We start from the raw sequence: 15,871 nt of genomic DNA, 5'->3' as shown, positions 1-15,871 counted from the left end.
TCTTGAAAATTTAACTCACTGAGTCAGTTACTGTTTTGAACTTAATGTTTTGGTGCAAAGGGCCATGTTTAAGAGCCGTGTCCTGCTTGTAGACACATAGTAGACACAATCGTGCAGTAATATAGAGGGGCATCATGACAGACTATAAACCTCCCATCCTTTGACTGGCATTGTAATCACAGTATATCATGACCCCACAAGAAGTTTTTCACATGTATTATAGATGATTACCTTCAAGTATCTTGTACGAGAATTAAAATATAATGAGATGATACCACTCTTCACTCACTCACTCACTGTGCTGGCTTCTTGGTCATTGTTGTGACTCACTGTCACTCGCACCATAATCTTAAGGTTCATACATGAATTGTATCCTTTTACCAAATTGGTGCTTTTACTCTGGTACCCAGTCAACACTGGTACTATGGTGATGGAAATAAATGAATGTTTCATTATATTATAGGACAGATAGAAAAAAATGAGGCAGAGATAACTTTTTTTCTGGCATATTTTTTATATTGGATTAGAATTTCCTCAGAGGCAAAGAAAAGATAAATTTTACTTACATTGTTGTAGTGAAATAATCATACTATGAAGGTTCCCAGTCATTATCCTTATTATATAAATCATTGCTTGGTGTCACATATTGTGGATATAAGTGTTTTTCTGAAGCTTTATTTCATTAACTGTCATTTGTAATTGTTAATGCTCACCATGTACTATACTTCCACTTTTAACGTGCAAGGTCTTTTTTTTACTTGATTCTCAAATTCCATTTACTTTGTTTGTCTTCATTATTATTAATTGTATTTTGGAATTTCTCTTGATTTTTTATACCAGAACATTCTGTTCTCGGGGAATTTCTTAGCAAGTTAATGGTTTATTTTTTCTTTTATCAGTAAATATGTAGACATTGTGAATAATGATAAGACACAAAAGCGAAATTTGTGTTTCTCTTATATTAGTTATATTTCAGTATACCAGCGCTTTTGTTATATTTTTCTGTCAGGAAATTTATTTAACTTTTTTAATACCTTCTTACATGAACCAATCTGGTGTCCTGTTGGGTTTAATTTTAAGAGCATCAAGAATGTGCAATCCAAACCATGGTTCTCAAACTGGGGGTAATTACCCCCATGGGGGTAATGAAGCCGTTTCTAGGGGGTAACGAGGCACTTTCTAAAAGTAATAGTTCTTTGGAGAAAAATTCAGTAAATTTATAGATACAGTACTAATAATAAATAAATGAATAAATAAATTAATTAACAAATAATACAGATATTTTAGTAAAGGACAAACAATACCATGTTTCCCATTAATAATGCAGCAATAATGTCCTTATTTTCCATTACTTACCAAAGAAATAGTGCTTTAATTCCAATTTATAATTAAGGGAACAATGCTTTAATTTTAATTTTTTGTCAAGGGATTAATGGCTAAAATCTAAATTCTTTATTTCTTAAGACACGAGTAAAAAGAAAATAAATTTCTTACATATAAAATGCATTAGAAATTATGCATTCCAATGTTTTTCTTTACTTTATATTATAACTTCACATAACTGAATGGGGTAGGGGTAATGGTGATCTATCACACCACTGCCCCCGGGGGTGATGATGCCACAAAATTTGAGAACCTCTGATGTAGAGGAACAGTTTTAACACTAAAAGTAATAACTTGAAACTCTCCTACACAGAATGGTTAGTACAAGAAAGTATTTAGAGAGTGAAAAAAATTTTGTGTTAGTAGAAAAAAAAAGTTAGAATGAAGAGGGTAAAGCCATGGTAAAACTACTGTTTGATAATAAATAAAAGGAACCACTATTTAATTATACAATTATTAACATGATTTCCCTCTCATTTCGAAAATATATAATTCTTTACGAGGGCTGTGACCTTTCTTATGTGTGGGAGACTGGGAGAAATCTTGATGTGTGGAAAGGAACACATAAGAGCAGTAGACATACAAGACAGAAATAATATAATAAGTGTACGTTACTGGGATAAAAATCATAGGGTGAATTTCGAAGAGAGCAAATTAGATTACAAAAGTACTGACAGCAAATGCATAGTAATAAAAGGAACCCTAATAAACTCACCACCTACAATGAAGGGTACAAAACATTCAGCAGCTTAAGTAATATCAAGCAACTTAAGTTATGTTATAAAAGAATCAAAAGAATCGGGCCTATTAGACTTGGTCAGAAGACCAGACTGTGCAGCACAGCAGTGTTTTAAAGTTTTTCTTATCTTTCAGGCTTGTTGAATCCCAGAGCCATTCTCGAATGTGGTACAGAGTGGGAGCTGTCAGGAACATGACTGGTGGACGTAAAACGCAACCGCAGCTTTCTACAAAACTGAAAGTGGTAAGGAATCCTTTTCTTTTAAATAGTTTGTTATTTAATATACTTTTTATGTAAATAAGAAGCTCAAAATTGATGAATGAAAAAAAAACTCACTTTTACTTGAAAGCCTTCAGACCAGATTTGATAAAGATTTTAAGTGTTAAGCACATCTAACACAGTTTCCTCTGATTCTCCTTATTCACTTATGCTGTACTGGGTCAGTAGATAAGAAAAATTTTGCATTTTTTCTCCTTATAGATTTCAGAATGGGTAAGAACTTCTTCCTGTCTGGGGTATTTGTACTGCTTTTATAGAACAGTTTGATATCTGGTGTTATAAAGATATTGCAGTACAGTAAAGGAGTGCACTCTGTTGGTATGATTAATCGAATGTTGTGCATAATGTAATGCAGATCAGTATGAAGTGTGGTATTCGGCTATCTTGCTTAACGTCCTGCAAGTAATGCACCAAAGCTTTCTTTAATTTCCTTGGATGCTATAAATACAATGAATTGTTGTTCTTCTGCGCAGTACATTATGCTCAATTATTGAGCTACAGCTGTGAGTACTGTACCTTTTGGTAACCATTATGCCCTTTTGCTGTTTAGTGGGTCAAGGTATTACATGTAAAGTTATTCTGTTGTATCATGAATAGTTGATATCAAAACCAATCCTTTGTTTGAAGAGGTAGCAATTGTACTATAATTATTTGAGTGATAAGTTTGCATTTCAAACTAACAAAGTTTTCTCAAGGTGTTAATATGTAAAAACATTAGTTAATGTGTTTAAAGTTTGCATAACCAAGATTTTGCCACAGGAGATTTCCCTACTTCCATCATGAGTGTCACTTTTTATTCTGACATGTGAAACATTCCTGTTCCTAATTGTGTCCTATACCTTAGGAGTTTCTTGATCTTCTCGTTCTTGTATGTGACAAGACTTCCTTTATTTTTTGCATGACAAGATTTCTGATCATATTGAGGCGAAAATGAGAAGAGACATGGGTTGGCAATTGCAAGTAGTGAGTCTTACATGTGTAATCATATGTCGACACGTGTGAAAGCTTTTGACACCTGTTTTATATCAGTGAAGTATTTTGTCACAGAAGCATTGACACACTACAATATTTCAAGTAAAACAGTTGGAAACTGTGTGTGCATTTTTTGCATATAGATGTGAATGAGTTTGTGTGTTCTTGTTCTTTCAAATACATTTACAAGATGATCATATGTCATCTGGAGCATCAGCCAGCTTGACTGTGATAAAAAATCCTTTCCTAAGTTGCATGATGAAGTTTCTTGGAGTTCTTTAAAAAAAAAAAAAATAGAAGTATCTGTGAAGGAAGTAAAACTAGCCAAGGCAAGTAATATACATGTTTTGGCAATGTGAATTATGATGTTATTCTGCATTACTTTCCCACACTTCTGTGTAAGAGAAGTTGAATATTTTCATTCTCCCATGCCTTTTCAGATTTCCTAACCTTGAAACCTGTCCTATTCAGCTGATGGAAACGGGTAGCTTTTTTTTTTTTAATTCAACTAATATTTTTGGAACCCTAACTATGATTTTTCCTTAGTATCAGGAACATACATGCACAGTCAACAAAATATTACTCTTAGCAGCTTAAATGAATTAGAATTCTATTAAAGCTTAATTTTGGGCTGAAATAATATTAATTTCCTTTATGTCTCAGGAAATCATATTGCAATTGTTTATATGTGAAAATCAATTGCAAAGAAATAAGCCATGAAAATTAAATTAATTTGGGGATCAGCTATCTCTGGTATCAAGTGTGTGCTAAATCTCTGCTGAGGCTTAAACATCACTCCATTCTTGACATTTCTTTTATATACATTCCATTAATGGTAAGAGCACTGTACACAATTAGGTAATGGATGATTACAGATTTCTGTGGTACAGTACAGCAGCTGCTGTCAGGTCTCATACTGTGTTGTAATTACTGTACACCATTTTTGAGAATTTGTATGAGTCAACAAATAAACTGCATAAATAAATTTAGTGATAACATCAAAAATTGTAGAGGATATTTGTAATGTTCATTAACTTTTATGTGCAAATCATTCATTCACTTTGTAGATGTTGTAAGCTTGACAATTTTACTGGCGAGGTATGTAAGAAGTATATGCAGACTAACTTAGGAATTTTGTAATGTAGGTGCTTGTAGTGGCAACTAATTTTTTGCCATAGGTGAACTAACCAGACTTGGGTCTAAGCCAATTATTAATTATTAATGGCCATATTTTTGCATTGTAAAAAAGACTGTTTTGTAAAGGACCTGCATTATGCTCGGGAATCACTGGCTAGTTAAATGCATTCGTCTGAATTTCATGTTCTTTTCTACCTCTTCTAAAGTGCTTTGACTCCCTAATGTCTTCCTTTCAAGCGTTCTAAGGACAGGATGAAAACGCTCATCATGCTAGAAGACGGCACTAACCAGGTAGCCTTTTCACCTGCATAGAAGGGCACACCTGTTGCATAGATCTTGTTGCCTTAGGGCAAGGTTATGGGAATATGTGTTTGCAGTCATCTTATCGCATATGTTTTTCTATCCTTTTTGCCTTGAACTAATGAACGACATGATTTATAGGTGCTGTACAAAATTTGGTAAAATTTTGTCACTTTTACAGAGGCTCTGGTAATGTTTTTAAGTTTTTATTTTTTTGAGTTAGTGGCCCATGTTATCTACTGTTTTATACTCTGCTGTTTATTACTGTGATTGAATTAATAATTTTGCATACGGTCTCATGTAGCAAAATGTGTTGCATTCTGCAATTCGTGGTGTAATTAGTGAAATGGTTGAAGGCATTTCATGTAATAACTTTGCAGGAGCATCATTTTTAAGACAATCATCACCTGACAGTTATTGGCTACAATATATCACACTTTCGTCATACAGTATTTTTATTTTTTATTTTTCGAGCACATACAAAAAGTCCATATAAACGTTCGTTCATTACTTCATGGCTCTTTGTCCCTTTCCTTTAGGTGATAGGTGTGCAGCATGGGTAACAGGAGTTGCTGGTACAAAGCCCCGGGATGAGTCCCAATTACATGCTTTCCCTGCTTGTAATGAGTTCATTCACTTTATATTTTGAGTTTGGTAATTTGGATAAATATGCTTAGTACAGTATTTACAGTGCAATTCTTGTATCTACATACAGTAACATAGTTATAAGAAATTTACACCTTACATCTAAGTGAATGATCTTATTGCTGGGTAATGCTTATTGATACTATGTTGGTTGTTGTTTTTTAATAATTTTCTTCATTTCCATAATTCTATCTCATCTTTACTCGTAATAAAGAATTGAATGCTGCAATATCAAAGTCAGTTATAGTTGTTTTTTTAGTGGAAAACAAGTGTGACACATCCTTACTTGGCTATTTTTCAGTGATAGGTGTGTACTTCAGGAATCCACTTTTTGAGGGAGTCTGAAGAAAAAAAGGTTTTCTCAGTAGAATTTTAGGGGGATCTGCTTTTTTTTGTGAAACATTACTGTCTCCCAAGCAAGTAAAATATTATTTTATAGGCAACAAGTTTTTTATACTTGCTACTGCAAATTGAGTCATGAAATTCAAGAGTATTTCTTCATTAATTAACCCTCCTTGAGAACAGTTATGAATATAAAAGGTAATGACTCTCTTATAATATAATCTCATTGTTTACCCCTCACAGTACTGAAATTAAATGCAGCCAACGTTCTAGCATGCATAAATATTCAGTGTATATGTAGATGTTACAATTGATCATGTCCTTTATGAAATTACTATTGCTTAGTGTATTTCCTATATAACACACTTTCCGATAATGTAAGTGTATTTTATACGCTTATTGCACTTGATTCATTTGTCTGGTAATGTTTCCAACACTCTTTTCAGCTGTTATTATGCCATGGATGTATCTTCCTCATTACCTTATAATCATAGCATGAAAACTAGTCGTTGTTAAGATATATAAATCCTCTTCTTAATCTTGAATTTTTCATATTTTATTATTCAAAACTGAATTTTTGTTTATCCAATTATGTGGTTCAGAAGCCTTTTACGATAACAAGAAATTAGCTAATTTGTAATGCAGTAATATTGGCATATCATATTCAGTAACTGCTGGTAAGGTAAGAAGAAAACTGTTAACTTAATAGAAGTGCTACAGACAGGTCCCACAGTAAATAAAAAGGCCATTGGAATGGGTAACAGAATATGCCATCATTTGACCGAAGTCTTCCTGTAGGTGCTTGGTATCTACAGCATACTTTGCATGACCCATTTTAGATAGGGTGCATGACATCCTGAAAATGAAAAGTGTAACTTGGGTAAAATTTTAGATGGCAAAATGTAACCTGGATAAAATTTTAGATGTTTCAGTTGATTCATATAAGAAGGAAATGGCTGCAAAGAGAAATTTGGGATTTGTAACACAGAGGAATGGACAAATTTCTTAACCCTTTACAAAAGTTTGTGTTTTTTCTATGAAGAAGGTAGAGCGAATCTCTGGATAGTATAATCACTTGCCTTTTCTTCCATGATGAGTTTGTGACTTCTTTATTGATTTAATGAAATTCAGGCTGTCACGCCAAGTAATGGGGCACTTTTAACCACTGAGTGCTTCAGACAGTAAAAAGAGAAAGTCGAGTTGTTGAAGAGCACGATAAAGAGGTTCAGAGAATAAAGATGATGAAGTACAAGGATCTAAAGGCAGAAATGGGAGAAAACTCCACATTTGCATTAAGAGGTGCAGTAATAGAGAGAGGTTTGACACCAAGCCTGAAGGAAGGAAACTGGAATGGAGGTAAAGCAGAAGGCTTAAATATGGATGAAGCTAGGGCCTAAAGGACGCTGCAAGTACCCTTTAGCATTGCCTACAGTGCACCCCATATGGGGTGTGTTCGTTGTGACTGTGAAATACTATGTACCACAATGATTTAGAATGATGGTTATGTAATTGGACCCGAGTTCTGCATATGGCATATTTTTTTGAGACTGATAGGTGGTCTGTCATGTCAATGTCCTGTTTGATCAACATCACCCATGAACCTGTGTGCTGTGAATTTATGACCTTATCTTTTGATTCTTATCTGGTTTCATCTTTACTATAAATTTTAACAGATTATAGCCAAGGAAAATGAACAGCTTTTTCTGATCTGTCTAATGCGATGAACCTCATTACACATGCTACATATTACGGTACAACTGTTCCTTGCCATGCACAATACAGTCGTTAGAGGCATGTGGAAGGATGGGGGGGTGAATGTGCTTAATCTGCTGATAATTTTTAGCTCTCCAGAAGCCTTTCATCTTTATTACCATAAACCTTTTGGCCCAGCCAAACCTTGTATACGTAAACACTACTATTGAACAAACTGTGAATGTAAAATAAATAAATAAATAATTACAGAACAGTAAATAAATACAAGGAACAAATTCCATAAATTTCATAACACTAAATTAGAAAACATTTGTATTGTCTAAAATTCTGAATGACTTACAGATAGCCTAATAGCCTCTTCCACATTTCATCAGTGTATTTCAAAGGGTGATGATGATGATAAAAAATTATGACAACAGTTATGACAGGTCTGATACAAATGCACATATGCATACACACACTTCTTGCCCTGCAGTTATGAGACTTTAAACATACAAGGGACTGACTGCGTAATACTGATGATTATCAACCAAATGACTATGTACTACACAGTATTCTAATGTTTATTAACTATATGGCATTACAATTATTGAATCAAACAGTGGAAGTGGATCATTAGGGTTTCCATCATTGATATCCTGTGTGTATTCTGTATGTCAAGGAGATTTATAAGTTGGTCTTAGGATTGTAGAGCTCGATGGATTACTGGTTGGCCTTGGTTCTTCGGTTATCATAGAGGGGGAAGTAGTCAAGGGAGGCAGGGATTCTGGGTGTTCCCACCGGACATATCTTGTGATTTCCATATAGATGTTATTGTATCTAAAACCTGCTTCTGCCAGTTGCTTCACCTTCACGGCACTTATCATTTGCATTAACAAGAAGCAAAAGTAAGAATGCCTTAACTAGAAGAAAATAATCTCATACCATGTGGGTGCTGACTGGTCAAGACTAATGTTTTTGTAAAAGGCAGTGGTTTTGTCAGTAATAAGTTATGAGAGTGGACATGCTAAAAATCAGCATAACAAACTTTGGGTTCTTTTCATATTGAAGTACTCAGAAATGTACTCAAGGCTGGGGTTCTTTTCATATTGAAGTACTCAGAAATGTACTCAAGGTTTTAAGTCTTCTTCAAGCAAATCACTGCAGGTTAAAACTGCTGGTTTGCCTATCAAAAAACTGCAGATTAAAGAGATGCTTATGTAAGTAACTATCTACCAGTAAAAATGTTTAAGGGTTTAACTCTAAATGTAACCATCTCTCTGGCAATAAAATTTCCTCCTCCCTGAAAGATTCATAAAATTCAAACGTGCTCATTTATATTATTATCAGTTTACAAGCTTACATTCTAATTGCAGCTTGGAATGTTGGGTTCTCATGTAAAGAATGTTTCTTTTAAAGTTGACCAATGCAGAGCTTTCAGTCCATAAATAGCCAAACTGCAAGGAACTCAGTATTCAGCAAGAAAGGAATGCTGCGAAAATACATGAAAAACAATTGTAAATCAACAAGATTTTAGAATACTTAAAATATTTAGGGATAAGAACTTGGGATTTTAGATTCTATCCTTGGTGACAGCAGTAATCATCCTAAATGTTGATGGCTATTCAGTGTCCTTATGCATACTATAAATAGTGGATATTTTTTCCTGTCTTATAAAATCACATTGAAGTTTTTATTTGTACTGGTTGTATTTTCTTATGATCTTAGGTATTATATGTTTGTTATTTAAAAGTCCTTATACTTGTTTTAGCTTTTTTTTAAAATTACACCAGAAGAGTGTTGAAACATCAAAACCAAAGAATGAGAAATATGTTAGACTGTTTCTTTCCCTAAGTTTACCTCATTATACAGATATCTAATATCTGTGCATTAAAAATGTCCTGTACAGTACAATTTTGTGGGGGTTACCTAATATTACAATGCTTCAATTATCTTTTAGTGAATGATAAACAGTGACATCTGCCAATCCATACACATTGAGGATGGTTTTGTATGTCCTGAAAATTCTAATTTCAAGGTCTTCCAAAAAGATATGCAAAATAACAGTCTTGTTATGAACAAGCATAGAAGTGTTAATGGCTGACATGGAACAAAAGTTCATGAATTTCTGTTTGCAATATGTCATGCTGACCGAGCTTCATTATAAGGGTTATAGAATGTAACTAAATTGCATTTCTTTTATGTGTAGGAGCATAAATTCCTTCAAATTAGATTATAAACTGTAGTAATATAGCATTAAAAAAACACATGAAGGTTATCTATTAATTTTTCGAGGTGGTATGACTTCTTTTTATTTGAACAGCACCAAGTATTAACAGGTTTTCTCATTTGAGAAAGTTGAAAAAGTGTTGAACTTTTAGGAACATAGTACTAAATAATGGAAAACTAAAACATTCAAGCTCTCTGGTAACTCCTAATCTTGAAGTATATTTCACATCTTAGCTTCCAAGCTTTTGTTGAATATGAATATCTCTTTGCAACTGCAGACTTCATTACATATGATGGAATTCATTTTTTACTGAGCTCTCACTGTTTAGAACTATTACAGAATGCAGGTTTTTCTCTCAGACTCAATCACTGCTTTCAAAAGTTTAATCACTAGAGTTTCTTATTCCCTTTATCAGGTCTTTCCCTGTTAGCAATTCTTTTGGTTATAAGGACTCTTCTTTCCACACAAGTATAGTATAAATGAAGCACGCTGTTGGAGGTTCTTACTAAAAGCTTAACTCTCTTGATTGACTGATTATGAAATTTAACTCTTTTGGAAACTGAAAATGCTGTAAAAAGTAGCAGAATAGAACATACCATGCAGAAAACTATCCTATATTTATGCAGACTAAAGACTAAGCTATTTCTATTGGTGCATCCTTCACATATACTAAACTTGAAGTCCCTATTGCTATCAGAGACACATTTTGGTAACTGTTTAATTCTTAATAACTTTAGATAATACAGTATTTCTTTTTACCATGTAGTACTGTACTTGACTGTATGAGAGTGGCTTGACCTTGTTTTACAGAGACTTTCTCAGTGTCTACACTCCGTAAGTACACCAAGCCTTGCATTTCTGTGATTATTAAAACATGATTTCCTTAAAACAGTAAATGCTTTTTCTCTCTCTCTCTCTCTGAGACTTAGAAATAATAGCATATTAACTGGCTTTTATGCTTGTTGTACATTCTATATATACATATATATTTCTTAGTAACCTTTTAAATGCTTTACTGAACAATTTTTCCTCTCCTGACTGTACCACGTCTTTGTGAAATGTGTAAGAACTAAGGTAATTTACTTTTGGATATCCTTCACTTATCTCTCTTTACTTGCAAAGAAAGTTGTTGTGAGAGTTCTACATGAGTTGGCTCACCATAAAGCTGATACATTAGTGATAGGAGCCTACGTTTCACTAATACTTTCATGATTCTCTAATCAAAGGGGCTAGCATCTTAGCTAGGAATGAGAGAAAACTCATAAATCAAGATTTTTTTTATTAGTCAGTGTCTTTACCAAATGACTGTGATTCCTGGTTAACACACATAAGAACTAATGTAATTTTCGATATAGTCTTTATATCTTGTGTGGAAACTATACAGTGGAGTATTTCTTTTTCTGTTTTTATTTCTTGCAAAGATTTAGGAAATAATGAAAATCTGTCTGTAATCATCGTTTGGTGAATTACTAGTTTTAATCCTTTGTTTTTTGTTCTTATTTACAGTGAATACTGACATACTATAATGACAGACTTTTACAAAAGACTGCATGAAATGTTGCAATATGTACTGAGTCTCACTAAAAAGAGATACGTTAGGGAAAGAAAAATTGTTTTTAGAATAGATGCTAATTTTTATTTTTATATGGCAGAGTTTAGGTAATGCTCAGTCTTTTACCAGGCATTGCCTAAATGTTTTTGTCATGGATAACCTAAAGTTTACTTGAAATGCTTGACATGATAAAAGTGATGCATTATGAACAAACATTCTCAAGACATCCTGTTCTGTTCTTGCAACTACAATTTTTTTTTAATATAGCTGGTCTGGTTTACTTTCAAAAGTAAAATAAGAGTTAGCACTGTACCAACCAGTACTACAGCTATAATAAACTTATTAGTACTAAACCAGTGCTTTTTGGATCTTTTATTCAGTAAATACTGATGTTGTATCACATTTTAAAACATTGCAATTAGTATAATTGGCTTTATTTTTTATTCTATTATTGATGTGAAATGAAAAATTGAAAGAAAATATCTTGAGTAGTCTCTTTCACTTCAAGTTGGTCAGGAAATCAACATTTGTGTTACTCGGTAAGAAAATGTAGTTTGCTTTACGAATTGAGCCTTCTGTCAAGTTGTATATCTTTACAGTTATTGGGCTGAAAGATGAAATACTCTTCACTATGTAACAGTAGTGAGTGGTGGTATGATGAAAAGAGATAGAGAAATCAGTGCTTGAGAAGAATATCAAAGTTAAGGGTTATTTAGTATCTAATTATTTTTTCAGCTGTGATGTACAATTATTTTTGTTTTGTTTTGTAAAGGTAAAATTCTGCTGTAGTCAAGTAGTTTGTGATAAAATCAGTAACAGAGTATTTATTTATTTCTCATCTTTCAGGATCTCAATATGGTACTTTTGAGTTCTGGAGTTTTCCATTTATAAGTAACTGAAGGAGTTCACTTTCCACCACATTTTAATTTTTCAGGATTAGGTGGCAGGCCCTGTGTCCCATTTCTTTGACTCATTAATTCTTAAAACAGTGAGGGTTGAGACATTTTTCTGCATTTCTTCCCTTCAACTCACTTTCTATTTCCTGAAAAAACCTGTCACAGTAAATCATGCACAAAAGCATGGTAGGTTAGTGCTTAGCATTTGATTAGCTAATTGGTGCGTAGTAGAATGTTACAACTGGTAAGTGTTGTCATATCAGTGAATATTGACAGGAACAGTTGTGTAGAATCATAGCGTAGATGCCTTAAATGCATAAGTGGTAAGATCACAGTTTTACTTTGTAGCCGTCATGTCAGTCTGTATTATAAATCTCCCCTTTACATGATTATAATATATTATGTATTTTATTATTTTATTTGAAATTTATATGTATTTCTGTTTGGTACTGGGTATTCTTGTGAAGTGCGAAGGCTTTTTGCATGAACTGCATGTTGATTCTTTCTTGAAGTGAAATTGGCATGACTTCTTGAATTTCTTTAGTGTGTTTTAAGATGTTAAGGATGTAATATGGGTAACTTTTAAGGATATAGTAACAAACACTGCCTTGGTAATTTTTCACATGTGTGAAAGTTGCTGCAATCAGAAGACTAATAAAAGGTGAAAAGATTAAAGTAACTCAAGTATATTACAGTATTTTTTTTTTATCAAAATCAGCCCCTTGCAGTTCTTTTAAATTTGCTAAATTTTGTTGTTTTTATCATCATAAATGAAAACTCCTGTTGATATAAGAATTATAAACAGTACTAACTTCTTAATATATTTACAATCTTACATCTTGCAGTTGTAATCAAGGTGTAGCTTATAAGTTTGTGGTGTGCTGTTTTGACATTGCTCTTTTTTTCCTTTTGTCTGTTTACCTTGCTACTGAATACCCTTAGATAGAGTTTGGACTTGACTTGAAATAATTTTAACACCAATTTCCTTATACTCCATGATAGCTTAGAAATTAAAATGACAAATACAAAGGAAATTTTTTATCAAGTTTTCCCTTACAATGAAATATGTATTGTTGAACTTATAAAATGGGTAAATTAATAAAAAAACTTTCAATGCACAGTACAAATGTTATTTGTGCCTTAAATGTATTTCATTAGCATTTGAACTGATACAGTTGAAGCCTGCTAATTAAACTCACCTTTCAATTAGTTTGAAAGTAGCAAATCATGGGACTCTAATTTTTAAGGCATTACAGTGTGAGAGACGATTTTTCCTTTTATAAACTAAATTATGTTTAATCTTTCTATTGCAGTATTCTTATCTTTTCATCCTTCTCTTCCCTCTGTCCAGCAATAACCCAACTTTCATTTTGCTGGTACTGTAACTGGATTGCTGTTATAGACTATAAATATACTATGCAGTATTCAACTGATTATGCAGCAATATTCAAGTATGATTCTTGAAACATTTAAAGAAATCCTCTGACATATAAAGAATATGTATTTGTCTAGCAGTTTAAAGAGATTTATTAGATATAATTTAGTGTCATGGGGCACTGAAAAGGTAGAAAGAAACTTTATGAAAGGAAGGGAACAAAGGCTTTGTAAATCTCAAGGTTGTATTGTATTATGATCAGTCAAATAGATACTGATAACAGAGCTTGGGGAAGCCATAGAAGCTTGCTGAAGTAGGAGCCTTCAACTGTAGGTGAAATTAGAGTGAGAATTACAAATACTGTGTCATAGACCTTGGGTTGATTTGCACTCATATTAGTAAATAAGAAAATTGCACTGTAGGAACTCTTCCTATCTATATCACCATAAACACATCTTTCTTTCACTCTGTGGCGAGGCATTTCTTGCACGTTAATTGTTTTTCTAATTCTGTCAGGTCTACAATGCCATGAATGAGCACCCTGATGCTCCAACCCTTGGAGAGGTTCCACAGGTAAAGGATCTATGCTTCTTCGTCAATGATTCCAGATTATGGAATGCTTTAACAAAAAGCAAAATTAATGAAATGTAGTCAGTTTCTGATTATCTTCATAAAATTTCTTGCAATTTCGGTGTGGATTTATCTCAGTTCCTATATGTTGTAGCATTACTACAGATTTGGAAATAAGATATAGTCCATATCACAATACAGTACCAGATTTATAGAAATATTGTACTTTACCATAATAGAGTACTAAAAAATCTTCAGATTCTTACTACATATCATATTAGATGAGTGGAATGTGAGTCACTTATGCAGTAGTGAAATATTAAAATAAAATATTGTTTCTAGTGAAAATCAGTATAATGGGGCTTTTAATGAAAGGGGCATGATCTGGGAGTGGATAATTAAATTTTGCAAGACTGGTTTAGTAGTACAGTACTGTACTGTAATTAGATGTCATGAAGTCCTGTAAGGCCTTTGATTTTATGAGTACTGTACTGTATCATAGTGACAGAATGATGTACTGTACTGTATGTTTGTATATTTTAATATTTAGAATTACATGTTAAGGAATATTGTGAAACTTGAAATTTTTTTGTCTAGAATGTTATGAGACTCAACCAATGCAGAGTATTCATGATGTTGGCATTTTGCCATTTGAGTGTTGCCAGACCTTCCTGTTTTTAAAAATGATCACCCTCATCATCATTGTCAGTTGTACTCTCATGTCATGCTTTTCCTTTGGAGGTGAGACCCCTCATGATGCTTCCCATTCTTGTTAATCTTACACTCTTTTTGCTTCAATTCACATCAGGTCCAAGTAATCATCTGCCCTTTCCATAAAGATCTTAGTTTTCCAGATCTACCACTTTGTCAGTTACTCCTCTCCCATTCTTATCATATGTGAAAATCAACTCGGTCTATTTCCAAGCCAAGAAACATCACATCTCTACTACAGTATATCATCATTTTTGATGCAATGTTCTCTGGACACTCAGGTCTTGAATCTCAGCATTTTGTATTCTCACCTTTCCAGAATCTCCTCCATATTCTTTGTAAGTGCCCATGTCTCTGCTGCCTGCAGAAGCACAGGTCTTACACACATATATAAATTTTTGCTGTTTACTAACAAGGTACTCTTATTTGCCAATAGTCCAGCGATCTCTTTCCACTTCATCCAGGCTGTTGCTACTCTATTCCTTACTGCCCTCTCAAATCCAGCCTCTCAGTCCAGTATACCATAAAGGTAACAAAAATTTTTGACCTCTCCTCCAAGATCTGCCCCTCCACCAATATAATCCTTCTCCATCTCTTCACTTACGCATGCTGACCATCAAATACCCCCCCCCCCCGTATCAGTTATGAACTGCAATCTTCAGCATCTCGTGGGACACCGTCTGTTACAATATATAAATAATATTTTCACTCATACACCATGCCCACAGCATCCATATTCATAAAACTGATATCACAAAGATTATAATTTTTATAGGTACAACACACTGGAAATGCTCAGATAATGAAGTCAGGACTATATTTCTAGTGATGTGGCTTCTATGGTACAAAAGTCATGTTGGATATGGTGATATTTTGGTTGTTTGATATGTGGGAAAGTTGCATATGCCTGTTGCAATCTTTATTCATATGAATATTGCTCATGTTGTTACACATGAAAATTTGTCTGATGATTTAAAGAGATTATCTGCATGTTTGTGTACCACAGGCACTGTAAAAGGAATTAAGGAAGGTTATCAAATGTTCTTAA

General features: G+C 33.4%; 1 protein-coding gene across 13 annotated transcripts in view; it reads left to right on the top strand.

Annotated features, from left to right (window-relative positions):
- LOC136855123 (sodium/calcium exchanger Calx-like) overlaps positions 1-15,871 on the top strand; it is a 249,375-nt gene that overhangs the window by 202,104 nt on the left and 31,400 nt on the right. For 6 of the 13 annotated variants that reach the window (XM_067131978.1, XM_067131971.1, XM_067131976.1 and 3 more), the window contains 3 exons: positions 2,257-2,365; positions 4,748-4,801; positions 14,059-14,115. In XM_067131978.1, the coding sequence (XP_066988079.1) occupies positions 2,257-2,365; positions 4,748-4,801; positions 14,059-14,115 (220 nt within the window). Of the gene's footprint in view, positions 1-2,256; positions 2,366-4,747; positions 4,802-10,529; positions 10,554-14,058; positions 14,116-15,871 lie in introns of all 13 variants that reach the window. The other 7 variants (XM_067131983.1, XM_067131975.1, XM_067131981.1 and 4 more) reach the window with 2 other exon arrangements.

The sequence above is a fragment of the Macrobrachium rosenbergii genome, chromosome 30 (assembly GCF_040412425.1).
Source record: "Macrobrachium rosenbergii isolate ZJJX-2024 chromosome 30, ASM4041242v1, whole genome shotgun sequence".
NCBI lineage: Eukaryota > Metazoa > Arthropoda > Malacostraca > Decapoda > Palaemonidae > Macrobrachium > Macrobrachium rosenbergii.
This window is presented reverse-complemented; position numbering and strand designations above follow the sequence as displayed.